This window comes from Kogia breviceps, chromosome 9 (genome assembly GCF_026419965.1).
Source record: "Kogia breviceps isolate mKogBre1 chromosome 9, mKogBre1 haplotype 1, whole genome shotgun sequence".
Classification (NCBI taxonomy): Eukaryota; Metazoa; Chordata; class Mammalia; order Artiodactyla; family Physeteridae; genus Kogia; species Kogia breviceps.
In genome coordinates this window covers 14,087,889-14,111,366 of record NC_081318.1, presented here as the reverse complement: position 1 = coordinate 14,111,366, position 23,478 = coordinate 14,087,889, and the positions used below count along the sequence as shown (strand labels likewise).

Below are 23,478 nucleotides of genomic sequence, written 5' to 3'. Positions count from 1 at the left end.
CTCAGCACAGAGCCTGGCCCCCGTATGTGGTGAATAAACAAACGAGTGTCATGGTGAGTGAATGATTTCCTCTCTGAAACACCCTTCCAGTTACTAAAGGTATCATACACTGACTAATAAGCCAAAAATAATTCTGTCTACCTTAGTCAGATAAGCTCAGAGCTAGAACAAAGGACCCATACGTGAGCCAATGGATATGCTATTAGACATTTAAGAAATTCTCCAACTCACGATGAGAGGGCTGACCGGAGGCAAGATCTTCAGTCTGTCCCAACAGGCAGTCACCAGGGACCCCACTGAACCCACAGGTGTCAGTGGACCCCAGGAACGAATGAACTTAATGGGATGGATGTCCTCAGTGCAGCCAGCATTCTTCATCAGGCTGATGTCTGGCCTCAAATTTTTCTGGGACATTCAGTCTCCTCACCCATATCATCATTTAATTACAAATTAATTTTTTAAAAGAGAAGTCTTTCTTTAAGGACTACTTGTCACAGTAGAAATCTATGGTTGCAACCATTTTCTTTCCCAGCAAACAGGGAGCCAGTTCTGCTGCGGCTTCCCTGAAGTTAATGTAAATGTTTATTGACTGTACAGTCATCAAGAAAATAAAGTTGCTGATTCATTGCCTTACACTGAAACCCTTTGTTTTTCCCTCCTCTTCCTTCCTCTTTATAAGAGACACTTCTGAGAAAGAGCACATTTCAGGGACCCACTTGATGTGATGTTTTCTTGGTTGCCTGTGTCTTTCATCTGCAGATCGTGGTTCCTGTAACTGCAGGGGGACCAGCCCCACTCTTTCCTCTGGAGGACCACCCCTCTAGGGTCTCTGAGGAGCAATGGAAGTCTTGGGGTTCCTCAGACTGGAAGCCAGTGGCCCCGTGGTGATGGTGGCCCTGTCAGTGGTCCTCTTGGTTCTCCTGAAGTGGTAAGTGCAGCCAGCATGTTCCAATGACTGTGACATTGTCAGGAACAGCATCCGTGGAGCCATGCTGGAGCCGGGGTGGGCTATGTGGGAGCGTGTTTTTCTTCCCTCTAATCTAGAGGGAGTTGAGTATTAACACAGCTTCAGAATTGAAAGCAAACAGCCAGGTTAATCTTTTGCTCAAATGCACGAGACGGAGGTGTCAGGAAACACTGGTGATTCAGTGGCTGAGAACGCTACACATAATTAAGTTTGAAAGAGATGGAAAAAGCAACAAATTGGAAAGGTTTGGGGAGGAGTATCTCCTTGCACCCCCATCCTATCTTCTCACCTCATTTTTCTAAGATCCTCTCTCCAGGTTGGATTTACAGCAGATTCAGCCTCTTGGGTCTGATGATATTAAAAACAAAAAAAGGTATAGGAGCTGTCTGGCAACATGGGCCACTTCGTAGAATGTCATTGACAGGGATTTCTGTAGGTTTAAGGGCAAAGTGGTGGAACTAATTTCCTCATTTTCTAATATTTGATGGAAGGGAATGGATTCCAACAAACGTAGTATGTGCAGGGCCGCAAAGTCTGAGACCCTGGGGGAATCTCAAATTTAAACTGGGAGTAACCCCCCGTGATTTAGTTAATTCAGCAGGAGGTTTTCTGAAGTCTGGCTTGATAGAAGGCTGGATGGAAGGCCCCACAATATGTTCTATTTGTGCATATTCACCCTGTCGGTAAAACTTATTAAAGTTACCCACTCCACCAAAAGCACCTGGATTTAGGTGGCTCTCGTTTCTGAGGGGAAAGTGGAAAAAAATAATGGAGAACTTCAGTTTGAACAGAATTTCAATTTATGTTTCTGGTGGTAATAAAGCCTCCTCTAGATTAATAACTGGGAAAGCACTTTGAAAAGCATCAAGCGTTATGCAAATGTGAGGTATTATTCTTTTGGAATTTGCATAGCTGAAAATGGAATTCACGTCTGATGTTCTAGGATGATGAAATTACCTCTTGGAAATTGGCTCTGAAACCCAGCTTCAGTCCTGGTGCTGTTTTGCTTTCTAACTGGTTTCATTATCTTTTGAACTTTTCTCAGTGAGGCTTGTCTTGCCTTGAAACCAGCCACATGTAAACCCAGGAGCAAGTGGTACCCCCTCCCCCCCCCCAACTCCATTCATCCACCTCAGCTTCTGCTTAGAGATGAGATGCACTTAGCGCAGTGCCTGACACGCAGCGGGTGCTCAGTAGATGTCAGCCACTATCATTAACTATCATTTATATAACCTAAACACAGAGGAAACTAAGTCTTCAGTGCTTCAGGTATATTTAAAATTTCTCATTAATATGCTTATTAATATTAATTTCTCATCAACAGTTGTGCTCTGATTGTGATTCTCAAACTGTGTCCAACCTAAGGCCTCCAGGTGGTCTCGCAGCATTATTGTTTCTATTGCACACTTCACTGCACTTCTGTTTCTGTCTTTATTGGGTCTTTTTAATTTCCGTAGTCTCGATTTCCAGCTCAGTGCCTGATTTACCGTACGACCTCGATAAATGTCTGATGAATGGATGAGTGAATTGCATACATTAATGTTGCTCTGGTCATGGAAAGGGGCATGTGTCCTGACTGATAAGTTGGCTGTAACTGGGTGTTTCTAATCAGCGTAGATCAGAGTCACGGCCAATAATACCATACCATTCAGCAAGGCAGTTGTGCATTTGTAATCTGTTTTGGGGCCATGCTAATAACCTGGGTCAAAGACACAGAGATAAGAGAGAGATGCATGAAGCAGAGACGGTGAATAGGAAGTGAGGGCCGACTTCTATTTGTTCTTGCAAAAATATTGATTGATTTGTTCACGTGTGCCAGGCATGGCGTGAGGCCCTGGTACAAGGTCAGAAAACAGGAGGTCTGGATCCGATGCCCAAGGTTGGGGAGACGTGGAGGTTCTGGGTGAGCTTGGTGTCTGTTGAGGATAACGCCGAAGAGAAGGAGGCAGCAGGAGGGAGCAGCCATGGCCGTGGCCGTGGCTCTGGTGCTCCTGGGTCTATCCCTTGATCAGCTCAAGGTCATCATCCTTGGGTTCTCAACCCTCCTCTTCCAGGCAAGACTCCAGGTAGCCTATGAGCAACAGACATCAGCTTGAATGAGTCAGGGCCTCCCTCCAGCTTCATTTTCTCGACAGGGTTCATGTGGGAGACAGAGGGGAGCTCCGGGAGAGCTGGGGGTGGAGAGACCCTCACTGCCATGTGGCCTCTGAGGAGATGTTGTGGAGGGTGCTGTCCTGAACGTTTAAACTCCTTAGTCTTTCCTTTAAGACTTGCCCCTGCCATTGGACCAGGCAAGTGTGTAATGAGAGCCTTGACTCTGGGAAGGTAACAGGAGGACGACCACTTCTTGCCCGCTCAACGAGCCGAGGAGCTCTTTCAAGGCAGGACAGAGGTCCTGTATTTCATTGCAGTTCTGGAAACTTCTTTCCATGACTCAGGTGTTCTTCTAGCATCTGGTTGAAAGCGGGTAAAGGGAAGAAGTACACATTCATCAGCCCAGCAGCCGGGACGTAGGGTTTGGTCCCTGACTCTTTCAGCAGCTTCATCCGCCAGGCTCTGACCCCAACCTGGGGGCCTGGCAGTTCTGTGAACAGTCACGTTGCTGCTGGCGTCCGTGCCTCTGCCCTTGCTTCTCCTGTTTGCCCAAGACACTGAGAAGGGCAGCTCACTGCTGTTTTCCTCATCACTCTCATCCCCACCCCACCCCCCCGCGCATACAGTTGGTGCCTAATCAATGTTGGCTCGAATCTCCCCTGGCATTTTTCTTTCTTTTTTCTTTGGCCGCACCATGCAGCCTGCGGGATCTCAGTGCCCCGACCAGGGATTGAACCCGGGCCAGTCCTGGACAGTGAACCGCTGGACTGCCAGGGAATTCCCATCCGCTGCTATTTTCTTGCTGGTTCTTCTCTTAGGCGTCACAGCTCAATACAAATCTAATTCTTCTGCCCACATGCATCACCCTTTCCCTGTGAGCCTATCGTGTTTTCAGTTTGGACCGACTTGGTGTCCACGTTTCTAATTGTTACAAGTGCAGTGTTTTTGAATCTCCACTCACTTTGTACAGCAAGACCATGGCATGTACTTAATAAACACTTCTTAATTATTAAGTGTTGTGTGAATTTAGAAAGAAGACAAAAGAGTCAATTTCATCTAAAAAGAGAATATAACATAGGCATAGTATATTTTGATAGCTTTCCCCAAACGGCATTGGACACAATTTTTTGATGACAGTCACTTAAATTGACAGTTATGAGGCTGAGCCGTGTGCACTGGGGTCAGAGGAGATCAGGGCTGTTCCACTGGGGCTGGAGATGAGCTGGTATGTAGAATACATTAGCTAGAAGCACATGAAGCACATGCGAAGGTGATCTAAACTCGTGACAAAACATTTCTAAAACTCATTTTTCCTGGGCTTCCCTGGTGGCGCAGTGGTTGAGAGTCCGCCTGCCGATGCAGGGGACGCGGGTTCGTGCCCCGGTCTGGGAAGATCCCACGTGCCGCGGAGCAGCTGGGCCCGTGAGCCGTGGCCGCTGAGCCTGCGCGTCCGGAGCCTGTGCTCCGCAACGGGAGAGGCTACAACAGTGAGAGGCCCGCGTACCGAAAAAAAAAAAAAATCGTTGGAAATGCTGACTTCCGGAAGAGATTTGATGTACAAGAAATAAGTTGTGTGAATTGAATAGTGGTAGAGGCAATCTTAAGTATAGTGTATTTAAACTTTCAAGCGTACCTACGAACTGGCAGCTTTTGGTAAGATTAGGGTTTCTCTATTAAGAAAGAGTATAAGGACTCCCTATATAATTATGTACAAATGCTTTTGCCCCATCCATACAGACAGAAAGTAGATGAGTGGTTGTCAGGGGCTGGAGGAGGGGAGAAGGGAGTGGCTGCTGATAGGTATGGAGTTCTTTTGGGGCTGATGAAGATGTTCTGAAATTAGACGATGTTGATGGTTGCACAGCTCTGTGAATGTACTAAAACCACTGAGTCACATGCTTTAATAAAAGGATGAATTTTATGACATGTGAATTATATTTCAATTAAAAAATTCATGTACCCAGAAAAAAAAAAAAGAGAGAAAGAATATAAAGAAATAGCCCCGATATTAATAGTGGTTTTCTTCCAGTGGTGGGATTATGGGTGATTTTTTTTTCTTCCTTTAGTCTTTCGGTATCTTCCATATTCTTTTTTTAAATGAATATCAATTATTGAGCAAAAAAAGAGAAATTTTACTAAAAAGAACAGGGAATTGCTCCTCTCTAGTGCTGAAGAGGAAAGCAGTTTTATGCTTTGGGCATGGAGGCCTTGAGACTGTAAGCTAACTATTTCTACAGCAAAGTGGAATGTACAGGGGAGTTTGGAGTACTCGGGGAGCTTCTTGGCTGATGAAGCAATGAGAAAAGTAAACCGTGGTTGTTGCATTAAGTAACTAAACAGTCAAAGCAGTTAAATATATAAATATGGTGGAAACTGAGAAGAGTTGTCTTGGGAAGGTGGAAGGGCTTTCAATGCCAAACTGCATTTAAATCTCAGGAGACCGAGACCCAGAGGTATAAATCTAATGGACATTAAAATAGGAATCAGGGTAAGTTAGTGTTCTGATCTAGTCTCATTCTAAGACCAGGTTAAATTAAATTGTGAATGGTGATTAACTTAAGACTACAATGAAAAAGTCCATCCCCGTACTTGGAAGTTTCTTTCTCAGAGAGCTTGCTTTACATGTGGAAAAACTGGATTCTAATTCTAGACCTACATCTAATCACAGGCCATATATAAAAGAAACCACTGCTCTCTGGGATGCAAGATGGTTCAACATATACAAATCAATAAACATGATACACCACATTAACAGAATGAAGGATAAAAAATCATATAATTATCTCAATACATGCAGAAAAAGCATTTGACAAAATTCAACTTCCTTTCATGATAAACACTCTCAACAAACCAGGTAGAGAAGGAATGTACCTCAACATGATAAAGGCCATAGTATATGACAAACTCACAGCTAACACCATAATCAACAGTGAGAAGCTGAAAGTTTTCTCTCTAAGATCAGTAACAAGACAAGAATGCTCACTCTGTTGCTTTTATTCAGCATAATGCCAGAAGTCCTAGCCAGAGCAATTAGACAAGAAAAGGAAATAATGGGCATCCAAATGGGAAAGGAAGAAGTAAAACTACCTCTGTTTGCAGAGCATAAGATCTTATATATGCAAAATCCTAAAGACTCACAAAAAACCTGTTAGAACTAATTAATGAATTCATTAAAGTTGCAGGATAGAAAATCAACATAAAAAATCAGTTGTGGGAAGGGTAAGCTGTGACGATGTGAGAGAGTGGCAGGGACATATACACACCGCCAAATGTAAGTTAGATGGCTAGTGGGAGGATGCAGCATAGCACAGGGAGTTCACCTCTGTGCTTTGTGACCGCCTGGAGGGGTGGGATAGGGAGGGTGGGAGGGAGGGTGACATGAGAGGGAGGAGATATGGGAACATATGTATATGTATGGCTGATTCACTTTGTTGTAAAGGAGAAGCTAACACACTATTGTAAAACAGTTATACTCAAATAACGATGTTAAAAAAAAACCAGTTGTATTCCTACATACTAACAACAAACTATCTGAAAAAGAAATCAATCCCATTTACAATAGCATCAAAGAGAATAAACTACTTAAGGATAAATTTAACTAAGGAGGTGAAAGATCTACACACTGAAAATTATACAACACTGATGAAAAAAACGGAAAAGGTTGCAAAATATATGGAAAGATATCCCGTGTTTATGCATGGGAAGAATTAATATTGTTAAAATGTTCATACTACCCAAAGTGATCTACAGAGTCAATGCAACCCCTATCAAAATTCCAATGGCATTTTCCACAGAAATAGAAAAAAATCCTAAAATTTGTATGGATCCACCAAAGACTCTGAATATTCGAAGCAATCTTGAGAAAGAAGAAGAAATTTGGAGGCATCACAATTCCTTTTTTTTTGGGGGGGGGCTGCGCAGCTTGTGGGATATTAGTTCCTGACCAGGGATCAAACCTGTGCACCCCTGCAGTGGAAGGACAGAGTCCTAACCACTGGACAGCCAGGAAATTCCCCATCACAATTCCTGATTTCAAACTATATTACAAAGCTATATTAGTCAAAACAGTATGGTTCTGGAATAAAAACAGACACATAGATCAACGGAACAGAATAAAACATCCAGAAACAAACGGTCAATTAATTTTTGACAAAGGATTCAAAAATACACAATGGGGAAAGGATAGTCTCTTCAATAAATGATGTTGGGAAAACTAGATAATCATATGTAAAATAATGAAACTGGACCCTTATCTTATACCATAAACAAACAAAAAACTCAAATTGGATTAACAACTTAAATGTAAGACCTGAAACTGTAAAACTCCTAGAAGAAAACGTAGAGCAAAACCCCACGACACTGATCTTGGCAACAATGTTTTGGTGTTTTCGACACTAAAAGCACAGGCAACAAAGGCACAAATAAGTCAGTGGGACTGCATCAAACTAAAATATTCTGCACAACAAAGGAAACACTGAACAAAATGAAAGGCCACCCAGTACCTTCTAGATTTACTCCATGACTGCTTCATCTGTTGGTGGTCTTGCTTGGGCTGGTCTGTGCTGAATGCAGCTGCTGCTGGTGGTGGTGAAAAAGAAGTCAGATAAGACCCAATGGGTCCACTAGTGACTGCTCCCTCTCCTGCCTGGGCCCCCTACTCTTCCTCAGTGGCAGTTCCTATGGTGCTGATTGTCCCAGGAGCCGGGAAAAACTCTCCAGAAGTGGCTTTGGGGGGCCTTTCAGCTTCATGCATGATTCTTGCTTCTAGCCTTTCAGCCCCAATCCTTCAGCCTTTCTGGGTCTCCAGCCAGTCACAGGTGGCTTTGGAAAGCAGAAAGGTCTTGGTCTAGGTCTTGAAATGCAGGGAAGGATTAGCAGAGAAGAGGAGGGTGGACATTTTAGGTGGGCAAGTATCACAGGTGAAGGCAACATTGGGGTTTGTAACATTTGGTGGAACAGACCATTCAGAGTGTGAATAATAGATGCATTTTAGAAATACATTTTAAAGGCCGTGGATAATTTCCAGTGCCCCAGAGCATGTAGAGAAGGATGAATGCCATTTGCCCTTTTTATTTTTTGTGCTTTTGTCTAGGATATGATAGGTACTTCAGTTTAATAATTCAGTGATGAGCCTGGAGATAAAATTGAGCCCGCTTATGAAAACTAGGTCTGTGTTTCCTTGAGGACCATTTTCACAGAATATTATTTTTGGTTTTCTCTCTTTTAAATAGCTATACACAATATCCCCAGCCTTCTTCTCACTTTATTGATTTTCCAGAACGAGAGTACGAGTTGTGATTATAAAGTAAGGTGACTGATTATTTTAGCATACACACCAGAACTTATACAGCCAAATGAATTTTATGACCTTCAAAGGCAGTTTCCTCATAGGCTATACCCTTACTGCAGATATGCCATATCAGAAAACACATTCTTAGCACTTTTCTTTGGGAACGGTCCTTGGTGTGTGAATGCGGTTTTTTGACCGCCCTCAAGGCAACAAATCATCGCCTTTGTTGAGAACGGATTGATTTTTTAACAACAGCCCAAATTTTGGCAGCTAGGTGATTAGACAGGGTAATATTATTTTTAATCCAAAACAAAATCTGATTATAAAACAATAAAACTTGTTCTTTACTGAGAAGTTTATGAGGCATTTCTGGAAGCCGGGGGATTCTGTCAGGCCACACTCATTGCGCCTATGAGTTGCTCTTAGTTTAGTTTCGCTTTGTTTTAAAGAAAACAACAGCAATGATCTTAACCCTTATGGTTATACCTCTTCTTATCTTGTAAGGAATTCAGGCTTGTGGAATTGGTAGCATCGACTCTTTGGTCAGAGATGAAAGAAGAATCTCATTAATTCTATAAACAAAGCAGACCATCGGATTTATGTCGGTGCCTTACTGAGCTGCTTGAGTCAATGCTTGGTGCCACTCTCCTGGGAGGACAGTGGTTCTTCCAGAAATAAAGCCACTGAATGGACCCTCCCCTCCACTCCTGAATACCATGAGAACAACCTACCATATAGGCTGTCACCTGCCACTGAGGGCAAGGGCCTCATCTTTGGGAACCTGAACAGCACGGCAAGGACTTGTTTCAACAAGGGGGTGAGACTTTGGGGAGGGCAGGGACAGGGGGCAGGTCTCACGCTGCTGTGGATTGGCGCTTTAATTATTAAGCGCCACCTTGTCCCTGGTTTGCCAGAAATCTGTGATGCTGCACAATGTCCTGGGAGTGGGGGAGGGGAGGAGCATCAGCTGAGTGGGGAGACCCCAGGACCCCCGCCGTCTCAGGTGTCTTTGCACCAGGCTACCCTGCGGGACCATCCTAAACCTCTGGATGGCCTTGCGAAGGTGTGTTTCTTAGGGTTCGCCTCAGCAGCTGGAAATTCCTGAATATGGTCCCAGAAACAGATGGCTTTTTTTGCTCAAAGGTTTCTGGGAAAATGGTGTCAGAGAATGACAGCAGGGCCAACCTCTACCAAGAGTGGCTTCAACCAAAACCCCATTTCCCAAGCCCTGCCCAGAACGCCCCGGAGAGAGCCAGCTCCGGGCACCAAACCCAGCAGCTGCCTCTGAGCTGGAAGGTGCACTGAAATCCTCCCCGAGTCTCCTTCCTCCGCCCCTTCTCTCCACACTCTACCTGCACATCACAGTCCCTGCTGCCTGAATGCCCTCCCCTCTCTGTTTAAATGAAACCCCACCCACCCCTCCAAACGTTGCTCTTCCTGAACGTCTCCTTAGCCAGGCCAGCCCTCAAGAGCCTGGCCTCCTTTGAACTCCAGCAGTGCCTGCTGTCTCTTGGCTCTCACTGTACTATTCTATTGTTCATGCCTGTGTCCTATTTCCTAGCCTGATGATAAGGCCCTGAGGGCAGGGGCTGCTGAATCTTAAGACGGTGAGTGCCTTGTGCATAGTAGCTGCTCAGTAAACGCTCATGATCACAATCATGGCGCTGCTTCCAAACGACTGCCGTCACGTGTGCGTGCGAGCCAGTCTCCCTCTGACTGGCACACTAGTGCCACCATGTTCTCAACGTCTGGCAGAATGCTTTGCACGCAGGTCATTGAAAGAGTAAATAAATTCCTTCTTAGTTCATACCCTCATTGAACGCTGAAGGCTTTCTAGGCTATGTGCTGGTTCTGCTTCACTGGTGGGCTACGGATCACATGCCCATGAACTCAGATACATAAGGTAACTGTCACATTAGAAATCAAAGAGCAAGGCTCTGATGCAAAAGGAAGGCATGGGGTAGAATGCAGGACACAGCCGTTTAGAACTTTAGGCATGTGGGGAGCACAGAACACTTGGTGTGTCAGTGGGGTGTCCTGACCACAGTGTAGGGAAGGGGAGGCATCCAGCCCCCAGCAGAGGCTTCAAAGGGCAAATACTTCCTTCTTCACTGTTTTATTAACCGCTAATCCCCACCATTCAAAGCACCGCTATCTAAACTCTTCACCAACATCTACTGTTTATATTATTTCCCCGTAGGTCCTGTGTTCTATTGTCCAAACAACGATGCATATTTAAGTAATGAATGATTTATTTCCCCATTTTAATTATTCAAAGACAAGCCGATGGAAGCTCTGCCAATGAGAACAGTGATCAATGAGAGAACCAGCATTAGTGTACCGCGTTCTAATTCTCCTCCGAAGCAAAGAAATTTGACATTTTAGTTAACCTGCACAATCTTATTGTCAATAAAGGCACGATTTACATTTAGGCTCTTTACGATGTCGAAAATATCTCATTGGGACTTCCCTGGTGGCGCAGTGGTTAAGAATCCGCCCGCCAATGCAGGGGACATGGGTTCGAGCCCTGCTCCGGGAAGATCCCACGTGCCACGGAGCACCTAAGCCCCTGCGCCACAACTACTGAGCCTGCGCTCTAGAGCCTGCGAGCCACAACGACTGAGCCCGTGCGCCGCCACTACTGAAGCCCATGCACCTAGAGCCCGTGCTCCGCAACAAGAGAAGCCACCGCAATGAGAAGCCCACACACTGCAACGAAGAGTAGCCCCCGCTCGCCGCAACTAGAGAAAGTCCGCGCACAGCCACGAAGACCCAAGGCAGCCAAAAATTAAAAAAAAAAAAAAAAAAAAAAATCTCACGTACCCCCTTCCTATCTTTGCAAATCAATAGGCATCCGGGAAGCCCAGGCTGTGAGCATCGTAAAGCAGTCAGTTATACATTTAACGGTTTCAACCCTGTCTGTACACAGAGAGTGAACAAAATAGGTAGCATCGTCTCGCGATGTGAGGGAGGATAGAAGGAGATCATTGGGAAATTCTTAAGAGAAATACGGCACTGTGGAAATCAGCAAGACCTTTCCAGTCGAGGGCAGATACACTTCTTCCACTGGGGGACCTTGGGCAAGTCACTCCATCCTTGTCAGTTTCCTCACTGATAAGAGAGGGCTGACAGTCCCTGGCTCTCAGCATACGGCATCTTTTCCACCCAGCCCCCCAGGCCAGCTCCCCCTCACCCCTCACAGTTAGCCCAGCCTTGTTTCCTAAGCGGCGCCTGAATCCTTCCTTCCCCTCTTTGTGCTCTTCTACTCCTGTAGTTCGGGGTTTCAAGAGCATCCCTTGGCTGGAAAGAGACACCCAGCTGGTTTCCCCACCCCGTGTCTTGTGCCCCTCAGATGTGTCCTCCAACTCTGCAGCCAGAAGAACACACCAGAATCTCACCGCCGGGTTAATCTCAACCCTCCCGGGGTCCTCCCTGCCTGGGGAACTGGCCTCCCCGGCTGGCGCGGGAGGCCCTCTCTGACCTGGTCTCATCCACTTCTGCGTGGTCACCTCCTCACCTGGCACGTTCCTTGCTCTCCAGTGCTCACAGCTCCTCCCCCAGGCCGTGCTGTTGGCCCTCAATTTCCTTCCCTCTCCTGGGGTGCTCTTTGCCCCTTCATTCCGGTGAGAGCCCTGCATCTGCTGTGGTCTTGGCCCTACCACACCCGGTACCTTCTCTCTCTCTCTCGTACCACTTCCCTGGCTCCCCCATTAGAAGGTGAGCGGGACTGGGTCTTACTCAGCTTTCCCCTTAAGCGGCTAGCACTGTGCCTGTCCATTTCTTTCGGGTAAGAGGCATTCGATTATTTGTTGACCGAAGCTGAATTAAGAGGGACAGTGTATAGGATTTCGTGTGGCACACGCTTGGCATATAAAGACACAGATTCATGTTAGCTGTTCTTTGCTGCTATGAATATCCTCATAGAGAATTTGCATTTATTTCTGGATGCATAGCACTGCAGCCAGCTGCCACCCCTACGTGTTATAAAACAAAATTTCACCGAATTGAACTCTGGGTCTCAATAAAAGATTTCATCTTTATAATTCAGGCAAGACTGGGCTGTGGGTTGAAGTTCATCTCTGCACGGTTTAAGAGGGAAGGCTTGCGAAACAAAATCTGAGTGCAGAGGTGACTGGTGAACCCATTTAAGAAAGTAAACTATTCCCAAGCACGTTAGCCGACGTTAGTTCCTCAACACTGCCTTTAAAAAACACACTAAAACCACTGCACTCTTGGCTGCCTTTGAAGTTTTTAAGGTCGCTGTGCCTCAGTTCACCCAGTTTTAAGTGGGGATAATAACAGTGCTCACCTCACAGCGTGCTGGAAGGATTACATGAGCAGACTCTGGGCGGTGCTGGGCACGGTTAATGTTCAGTAACGTTAGCTATTGTCACCCCATTATTAACTGCAGGTTTGTACTCCACGATAATCGCATAGGTGCTAGGTAGGTAGATCGTGGTTTTTATCTTATTGTTTTAAAATACCGTTTGGAATTCTCACAGGATCTCCAGGACTGCACTGAAGTGAACAGTGAAGAGGGCCATATGTCAAACACGTGGCCTCATTTTGAAGGATCTTGGGCTTATACCAAGATCGTGAACAAGTAAGATGGGGTTTAAGAAATACCTATTGGATTTAGCAACTAAGAAGTCTTAGGTGATGTTGGAGGTGGTAAGAATAGACGCCAGAATGCAGCAGGTTTAGAAGTGACTGGGAAAGGAGAATAGCCTTTGTTTCACTGCTTGACACTTGCCTTGCCCTTGGGTTTGAGAACTGGAAGTGTCAACGATGCAGAGCAAATCAGTAACTAAATCCTGGTAAGTTCTCACTCTATCCCCTCTCACAGACCAGACCTCTGGTTTCCCGCACACTCTTGTCCAAGCCCCTGACTTCGTTATCCCTTTATTATGACACTGTAAGCGCTTCTGTGCAGGTTCAGTTCTCTCCCGTCTTAAAACATACAAGTGAGCCAGCCGGCCAACAGCCACCTTTTCTCTGACTACGCGCTCCACCTCCGCCACGACTGCATCTCATCCTTCCCTTCCCAATCAAGACCCCACGCGTGCTCGCTTTCTCACTTCCCATTACCCTCAGCCCTACGGGGGGGCTTCTGCTCCGTTGCCCACCGAAACAACTCTCTCCAAAGCCACCAGTAAGTCCCTGGTTGCTGACCAGAATTCACATTTCCCAATCCTTCTCTTTCTCGGGTGCTTTGCAGTATTGGACTCTGATATGCTTAGTCTCTTACTGTTGGGTTTACGGCAGGGACCTCAATTGTGTAGGGGTAGAGAAAAGGCTGAGCACCTCGAATATAGTCCACTGACCTCATTTTACAGTTAAGGAAGCGAAGGTCTAGAGAAGTGAATTGCCCTGTATCAGTCAGCTACTGCTGAGATAACACTGTGTAATAAACTACCCCAAACTCACCAGCAAACAACATTTATTGTTCTCATGGCCTGTGTGGTGGCTGGGGTAGTTCTGTTCCAGGCTTGGGTGGGGTTCAGACCTGCTCCACCTGGGCTTGTGACGGGGCGCGGGCTGAAGAGGATACTTCAGGAAAGTTCTGCTCCTGATAGATCACAGGGATGCCAGAAATGCGACAGGAAATAAGCCATGTCTCTTGAGGGCTCAGCCTTAAAGTGGCTTGATGTCACTTTTGCCTATACTCCTTTGGTTAAAGCAAGCCACATGCCCAAGCCTAACATTAATGGGTTGGGGAAGAAGACTCCACTGTAGTGGGAGGTACTTCAAAGTCATAGAACAAAGGCTGATGATGTAGACTTTTGATAAAGGGAGGGCATCAAGAGTTGGGGGGAATGATTCAATCTACCACATGCTTGAAGATCGATCGCACATGTGGGTTGTGATCTCTGACAAAAGAGAAAGAGGCCGTGAGTGACTAGACAAAACAAAAGAGGAAACAAAGACAAAAACAAACAAAGAGCAAACAAAACAAAAACGTAAAGCTAATGGAAGTTAGGATTTTTATCATAAATGACAACAATGATCTCTGAGAAAAGAACATTGATGGGAGGTTTGCCAGCTGAGACACCGAGATGGTGAGTCACAGTGGGTCTTGGCTGTGAAGTGAGGAACTAGCTCCAAGAGGGCTACAGCAGGGCTGGGAGCTCAGTGTAGGGGCTCAGCTTGGACCTGGGCTGAGCGTGGGGATGAACCCAAGAATATCTAGCGGAATAAGCGGTAGAGATCAGGACGTGACCAATGATGGAGCTACAACGTACCCTGAGAAGAGTAAATATTGATTCAGAGATGGGGTAGGGAAGAGAGCAGCTACCACATAAAGGACTCAATTCTAGTCTGGAAAAGCAGGGTTGAGGGAAAACATTTCTGAAGTCCAGAAAGACCAGAGGAAGCCTGAAAGCGGAGAGCCTAGAGTGTTCACCATACCCTGAAATATAACAAGCAGAGGATATCGTTATAGACTGTGAGCTGTATCGTTTGGGACAAGTTCATTGTTCTATACTTGGCAATACATTTATGTACGCCGTTATACCAAGACATGGCTATGGCTGAAAACATAAATTGCTCCAGAATTACTATAAATATTCTCATGGGTGCTGGGCCCCTACTGAGTTATTAAAGGAAAAATATGTTTTAGGATCGTTACTTGCCCTTCCAGAAACTACCCCTTGGTGCTGGCTAGTGGCTGAAAGGAGAAAGGGTGTGTGCCAGCATCACAAGGCCTGTTAGACACAGTGAACTGAACTTGAGCGCTGAAAGATAAAAAGAGATTTTTATCTCACTTCCACGGCCCTCCCTGTCATACGCTTTTGTACATTCTCCTCTAGGAAGTTGCTGGTGAATCTCGGCAGCGACATGCTCTTGCAATCCAAAATCAGCCATCAACTTTCATTTCCTTTCTTGCTACAAAAAGAATGTGCTGACTGAAACAACTAAAATATAGATTCGTTAGCATACTAATAATAAATACCCCAAAATATACACCCCAATATACAAAAATCCCCACAAACAAACAAACCCAAAGCCCAGCACTCAAAGTGAGCCAAGGAAAAATGTATTTGAATTAGCCTTTTCTTTCATTAGAGTCAGTTTCTTTCCATGTTGCCTCCTCTGACCACAGGGTGGACAGGAAGACCTGTCCCCATCCACATACCCAGGTGTTGGCCTTTCCCATGGCTGGTGACAGCTCTGATGGTCTTTGCACTGCGTTAAGTAGTGTCCTCCCACCCCCAAATTCATGGTTACTTGGCACCTCCGAATGTGGCCTTAATTGGAAATAGTGTGTTTTTAGGGGCAACCAAGTTAAGTTCATGCTGAATTAGAGTGAGTCCTAATCCAGGACTGATGTCCTTATAAGAGGGAATTTGGACACAGAGACACACAGAGTGAAGATGTTGTGAAGACACAGACACACAAGGAGAACATCATGTGAGGATGGAGGCCGAGACTGGAATGATGTATCTTCACAGGAACTCCAAGAATTGCTGGCAAACGCCAGAAGCTAGGAAGAGCAAGGGAGGGTCTTCCCTTGGAGCCTCAGCGTGAGCTTGGCCTGGCTGACATCTTGATATCAGACTTCCGGCCTCCAGAATTATGAGAGAGTAAATTTCTGTTGTTGTAAGCTCCCAGTTTGGGGTACTGTTGCAGCAGCCCTAGAAGATGACTGCAGTCTCCTTCCCCTACTCAGCCTTGCTGAGCCAGAACAGACCAGTCGGAGGCCTGGCTAGAGGCTCAGGCCGTTCAGTCAGAGAGGCCAGGCCTGGGCTGCGGGCTGGCCACTGACCAGTGTGTCAGACACTGGGGCTGGTCTCTACGTCTCAGTTTCCCCATCTGTATAATGGACATAACAAGGATGTTAGTGGAGATTAAAGGCCACCATGTTTAGAAAGTGTTTGGTACAATGCCTGGCCCATAGCACATGCTTAATAAATGTTAGCTGCTATTATCAGCCATGGGGTTTCCACCTCAGTTTTAAGTTTCCCTGATTTCATTTTTCCAGTAAAAGTCAAGTAGATATCGATTCCCTTGGGGATGTACCATGGCATCTGGCACAGAGTAAGCACTAAAAACAACTTTATGGAATGAAGAATGGCATAAGTACATCTCATCATAGGAGGAAACAGCTTATAGACGTCATAAGTTTTAGTAACCATCTGGAAAAACCCAAGGTGAAACTTTGGAAGAAGGATGTACTTTAATCAAATTTGTTCATGCTGGGGCATAGGTGATGTGGTAGCCAGCCTCCAAGATGGCGCCTAATGATCCTTGTCCCCTAGTATTCACACCTTTGCTTATTTAGTCCCCTCCTGCACTATTCCAGAGTCATTCGGGTGACCAACAGAAAACAGCAGAGGTGACTGTATATCACTTTTAAGATTAGGTTATGAAAGTCTGAGGCTTCCATCTTGGGCTCTCTCTCCGCCTTGGGTTGCTTGTTTAGGGGGAAGCCAGATGCCATGTTGAGCAGCCCTACAGAGGGCCCACATGGTAAAGCCCGCCAACAGCTACATAAGTGGGCATGAATGTGATTCTCTAAGCCCAGGCAAGCTTTAGATCACTGCAGCCTCATTTAACAGCTTGACAGTATCCTCATGAGAAACCCTAACCCCCAAACCTCCCAGGAAACACCCTCCCAGATTCCTGACCCTTGAAAACCATGTGAGATGACAAATGTTTGTTGTTTAAAGCCACTTAGGCATTGGGGGTAATTTGTTACACAGCACTAGATAACCAATACAGGCGATGAGATAGGAATGGCCAGGATGAGCCAGGACTGGGACCAGGGACTGTAATGGGAGACATTATAAAACACAGGAGGCAGGCAAGAGGCCAAACCCAGATGGGCCAGACATGCAGATGGTCAGGCAGGTTCTGTGGGTCTGCACATCTGGTCCAGAGCCCAGGGCGGACGAGAGCCACAACCAACCACATCACTGAGCAAAAGGCACTGAGATCTTGGTGACCTTAGACTGGAGTATCACCTTTTGACCTTGTTTTACACAGTTTCCAGTTGGACCTTCAGTTGATCGCTGTAGCTATGAGGTCATCAAAGGCCAATGAGTGAATCTGCCAAGAATTAGGTCAACACAAAGATATGGGGATTACAGTAACAAACCAAATGCGATGCGATGGGATTATAATTTTTGACACACTCACAATATTCTTTTGTTATTCTGATTGCCTAAATTCTTTAAGTCATCTGCCAAGCTGGAAGGCAGAATGGGATTTCCTAGGCCTGTTCCAGGCTATTGGGCAGGTCACAGTGCAATAGAAAGTTGGAAATATTGGCTGGGTTTATGAAGATGTACGTCAAATCCAACTGGCAAATATTTTCTGAGTGCTTACTAGGCTAGTTATAAAAGAACTTAGAGTCATTCGGTGCACCTAGTACAAGTACCTAATGCTCCTTACCTACCCGTGGCTACTCAGGGATATTGAAACTCAACAGGCGAAAAAACAGTTCCTTTATTTTTCGCACAGGCCAGGTCGCCCCTTTAAATTGACCTGTCCTTGTTTCAAGTCTTGGGGCCCCGCTGACTCAGTGGGAAATGGGACCAGCTATTTGATCCCAGGGCATAATAGAGTCCTGTGAATGGCACCTGTCTTTTCACAGAGGCATCAGAGTCCTTACTCCACAGAAGTGAGCAAAGCTGCCCACCTCCCCTGTCTTGCAGACTGGTCAAGTTCTAGGCCATTTGCTGCTCTGCAAATGTAAAACAAGAGACACAGAGGCTACTAGCTAAGGGCACAGACTCAGAGCCAGACAGCCTGGGTTTGAATGTCAGCTCCTCTACTTACTAGCTGTACAGCCTTGGGCGAGTGACTTAATCTCTCTGAGCCTCAGTTTTCCCATCTGCAAAAGGAAGATGATCATAATAGCACCTCCCACACAGAGTGTGGAGAAGAATAAATGAGTTAATGTGTGAAGCACTTAGAACAGCTCCTGGCCCCTGGGAAATAGTCTGTAACTGTTCGCTATTATTATGCAGGATATAGAGGCAAAAGTAGCCCCCTCTGCCCTCTCTGGGCTCAAAGGTAATTGTCTTTGGGGGTTCACTCAAGGCAGATGGCTCTCTTTCACAACATCTAAAGGGTTCTTTAAGGACTTCACAAAAACAAAAGGATTAACTACAGATGACTAAGCCCACATGATGGACACAGAACCAGGTACAGTAAATAAAGAGCTTAGGCAGGATTATATTCCTACAAACAATACACCAAGTTCTCCTGTTCTTTGTCTGCAATCCCTCTACCATGAGGGAGCCGGTGGCCAAGGAGAATGTCTCTGTGTGCCCAGGATACTCTTGGGTGGGCTCCTGGAGGAGGCATCCCTCAAGCAGAGACTTGAATTCAGGACTTGCCAGGCAGAGAAAAAGGCTGGGTACACCAGGCAGAGAAGAGTGCGCTGGGAGCAGGGTGAGGTAAGCAGGCACCTGGGACACAAGATTTAAGGAGGCACTCACCCTCGGGGTCGTGCAGGAGCAGGGTCAGCACCTGCACATCCCTGGGAGTGAGTGCCTCCTTAAATTTTGCATCCTAGATGCCTCTCTTGTGTCACCTTAATCCTGGCCCTGGAGAAGAGCACAGGTAAGAGCCTGGAAGGGTGAAACAAGTCGGCGTAACTAGCAATGTCCAAGTCATGAAAGACTGCTTGAGGACAGAGTGAGGCTGAGGGGTTGGGCTGGGGCCAGATCATCAAAGGTCTTATGCACCAAATAAAGGAGTTTAGCGTTGGTCTAAAAGTGACAGGTAGCCGGTGAAGCATTCTGAACCGGTCCACGTCATGATCAGGCGTGCGTGTTAGCAAGATTCTTCTGGCACTAGCATGGATGGCCGATTGGGGGATGGGGGAAGAAACTGGAGATTGGGAGGTCAATTCAGGACTCTATTGAGTCCATGCCCAAGGGACAGACAATGATGGCCTGAAATAGGGCAGTGCCGGTCAGAAGTAAGGAGAACTCACTAGAGAAGTGGTTTGAAGATAGAATTGACAGTACATGGTGATTGATTGCAGATGAGGTTCGATGAGAAGAGTCAAAAATGGCACAGTTTAGAAGCCATGGGGAGTTATTAGGTAAGATAAGAAGTACACGGAAGGCAGTAACCAGGGCTTCCCCAGGTCCAAGGGAAACCTCCCCACGGCCCATTTGTTTTCCATAGGATGCAGTCTCTGGGGGTCAGACGTGTCTTACCCTTTGTACGGTACCCACGCTCTCTAAGTATCGCTGACCTGAGATGAGCCACTTCCAGACCCCATCCCCCCATCTACTCATTGGCTTTCCAAGTGGCCTTAAGGCTGTCTAAGTCCTTTTAAAGACTGTGCAGCTGGGCTCAGACCGACACACCACCAAGCCCAGCCTAACATTCTGGACACGCAGGCCCCAGGGCTCTGAGCTGCCTGCGTGATCTGGCCTGGGGCTCTGGGAGGCGAGGGAGGAGGACGCAAGCCGGTGAGGGGCCTGTCGGGAGGCTGGCCAAGCTTCAGCCGCCTGGGAAGAGCCTTATGAGACAGCTGGGAGAGTGTGGGTACCGTACAAAGGGTAAGACACATCTGACCCCCAAGCAGCTGCGTTCTGAGGTGCTGTCCAGAAAGGCTGAGGCGGCGATGCGGGGGAAGGAGGGCGGTGTTCGGGGGCCAAGCCCGGAGCAGGGGGAAGTACTAGGGCTCACGTGGGGGCACACACCGGGATGAACTTCCTCGGAGCTGGGCACAGCCACGCACACTGACCTTGTGCTCCGCTAAAGCCCTCAGATCCCTTCCCATGAACTTTCAGTGAAAATCTCCCGCCCTTCCTGCACTTGAGAAGTTTAGAAGATACCAGCTCTGCACACATTTCCGACATTCTCATAAAAATAAAGGGAGCGAAAAAGCGAGTCAGAGCTCTTTAAAACATTAATTAAAGACACCATCGTTTCCTTATTTAACTGAGGGTTGCTACCTCATTTGGGATTATTAGCAAAGCGAGACAGCCTTTGTTATGCTTGACAAAGTGATTAACTCAGACTCTAGGTGAGTTTTGGCTTTCTCAACATCTTTTGATGTGCTAAGATTCCCCGGTGAGAGCAAACATCGTCAATGACTTAAACAAGCCATTACCCTGAGAGCGCGATTACCAGTGAGGCCCAGTCTATGAATTGGCAGATGAAGAGATAGAAAGGAACCCAGGCTCTGGCCTGGACCCTTACCTGTCAAGGAGGAGTGCGAGTCTTTTAAATTGTCTCGCCGCGATGTTCCTGCTGATCTGGGACGACCTAGTTCTTTTTCCACCTCCGCAAAAGTGCATCTTGGGTGACTTGAGTCTCTGGAACCCAGAAGTTGCCCGTGGTTCTCCGATGAGAACCTCGTTCTCCCGGGCAGGGCTACAGGACTCAGCGTTGGGGGAACACAGAAGCGTTCACAGAAGCAAAATTCTTGCTTGAAGGGAGTTGGTAAAAAATTCTTTGGCTTGCTTTTTCGCTCACAAGAGCCAAATCCTCCAGTTTCTGGGACGAGTGGAGTGAGGCAGGGGCTTCTGTAGGATGCTACGTCCGAGCTGACAGTCGCCTGACACGTGAGGAATTCAAGGCCTAAAGAAAAGAGGCAGGTTTTCATTTTAAAATATATAAACATAAAATTCAATTTATAAATTTAAATATATTATAATAAATTAAAATATATTTTATTTTAAAAATATTTACTATAAAATTTTTTTTCTCATTAATTTTTATTGGAGTGTAGTTGCTTTACAACGTTGTGTTAATTTCTACTGTACGGCAAAGTGAATCAGCTATACGTATACATATATCCCCTGCTTTTTGGATTTCCTTCCCATTCAGTTCACCACAGAGCACTGAGTAGAGTTCCCTGTGCTATACAGTAGGTTCTCATTAGTTATCTATTTTATACGTAGTATCAATAGTGTATATATGTCAATCCCAATGTAAATATAGTTTTTAATGCACTAAGCTATGACTCTTTTGTTTTCCTCTCCCCACCTAGAAGAGAGGTTTGGGGGAAGATTTTTTGCTGCATTTATGTATGTCATCGGTTTTTCTTGTGGGGGGGAAGGGGGAACTCAGTCTAGTTAAATTCAGTCAAATAACCAATACTTAAAAAAAAAAAATCCAGAAGTGTTTCATAAATATCAGATACCTAACTGGTCTTGTCACATAGTTCAACTGCTCTATTTTTAAAATAGAAAGATGAGTTGCATGTGTATTTGTATTGTGAAACTCCTTTCTGTGCTAACTTCATCATGCTTCTCCTTTAATTCTCACTGGCACGAAAGGGCAAGGCGGCTTCCAGAATCCTTCTGTGAGAAGTGGGAGAGAAATGGGGAACTAAGGCAGAGGAGGGGCTGAGGTCCCCTCCCTTTTTTTTCCCTTTTTTTTTTAAAAACATCTTTATTGAAGTATAGTTGCTTTACAATGGTGTGTTAGTTTCTGCTGTATATCAAAGTGCATCAGCTATACGTGTACATATATCCCCATATCCCCTCCCTCTTGCGTCTCCTGCGCCACTCGCTGCCTTGGGTCCTAGAAGGTGTCAGCTGGTTTTCTTGGGTCGGGCTGGGCGCTGGAAGGCAGCGCTTCCTCCACAGGAACACCCAGAGCTTGGTCTTCTCAGGGGCCTCCTGGGACACCACCCCCTCAAAGCAGTCTCTTCCAGCACCTTCACCGGCCATGGGTGACACGGTTCTTCTTTACTGTGCCAGCTTTCACACCTTTACCTTCGGTTTAATGGACTTTTGGAAATGGGCCTGCCTTGGAGGTCCCTGTGTTTTGAAAACTAGCCTTGGGGGAGAATAATAAACATAAGGACCATTTGCCATTTTTTTCCAGTTCAACAAATATGTACCATCCAATAGTTGGACAGAGGAAGTGCTCTTAAGTGATCAAAACACATTTCAGCTGGCACATCCTCTGACACATGACGCTTCTTTGCTGCAAGGATCATAATGTAAATGCTTAATTGACTGCTTGGCATTAGCCATTGAACGTGTGTCAGGTCTACTAGGCTGTACGTGCCATGTTCCTGCAGCTTCCCTGGCGCCCAGCACATGCCTGGCTTGTAGGAGACACGCGTGTCCACCTGATGATTCTTGTAACATGTCACTTGTAACATGTCGGTTACCATTAGCCCTAACAATGATGAAGGATGTCATTCCCAGGACTATTCCCCTTCGTGAGGGTAAACTGCCATCGTAGTTTGGAATAAATCCAATGTCAAATGCAGACCAGCTCTCTTAGGTTCTGAGAAATGAAATACAGGACAACAAGGTTCATTAGAACTAATTCTCCACGTGTACCCTGAAAAAGGACTGAGTTTCCTTCATCGTTCTCTGGCCGTGGTGTTAGACTACGAGCTGAGCCACGGCAACCTAGACAGAGCACATTTTAAAATGTGGCCTATTTGGACCAGCCTCGAGAGCCCCGTCTTCCTGGAAGTGCCCTTCTGGACCATCCGTGGGTGGCCAGTGAGATCGTTCTAGAGATTTCCCGGGCTTTAAAATTTCCCATTGTAAAGTGTTTATTTTTACTGTTAGTTTTTCCTTATGGAAGTGGTAATGGTTTCCATTTATGGTCATGACATAAAGTTTCCTTTTATTTAAGTTTATTTAAAGGAAAGTGGGAAGCAAGTGCTAGCCTAGGTGATTTGCAGATGTGGCAAAAATTGTAAAGATGTAGTACAAATGACTGAATTTAGAAGATTAACCTCTTAACACCAGTTGAGATTTATTGACTCAAGTGACTGCAAAGTTGGGATAAAAATGGAAAAGTTAGTTAACGCTATGCATTATAGTAACCAACAATGGGGTGACATGATTGTTTTTAAAGTGTAGGCTTGTGCTCGCTTCGGCAGCACATATACTAAAGTGTAGGCTTTTCTGTAAGATGCTTATTTGTCTGCCGTTTAGGTGGTAGGGCCCCCCCTTTAAGTGGTCCGAAGCCCGGATCGGTGGTGCCTGAGGCAGAGGCCGAGTGCCTTGCAGTGCTCTGGGCAGGCGTCCTCCCCACACCTCTGCAGCTGGGTCATCAGTTAGTTCTCTCTAAACAGGAAGCCCTGAGAACCTCATGGTCTCCACCCCAGACACTTCTTTTCAAGCACACTCCAAAATACAGTCAGCATCTATGCACAGGACAAGCCGGTGCGGTAGCTGAATAA

The 23,478-nt window shown here is 46.0% G+C and overlaps 1 protein-coding gene across 3 annotated transcripts in view; it reads left to right on the top strand.

Annotated features, from left to right (window-relative positions):
- Positions 1-668: 668 nt before the first annotated feature.
- The window catches only part of TBXAS1 (thromboxane A synthase 1), a 150,747-nt gene continuing 127,937 nt past the window's right edge, over positions 669-23,478 (top strand). For 2 of the 3 annotated variants that reach the window (XM_059074894.2, XM_067042003.1), the window contains exon 1: positions 702-928. In XM_059074894.2, the coding sequence (XP_058930877.1) occupies positions 840-928 (89 nt within the window). In that variant the 5' untranslated portion in view covers positions 702-839. Of the gene's footprint in view, positions 929-23,478 lie in introns of all 3 variants that reach the window. The other variant, XM_059074896.2, reaches the window with a different exon arrangement.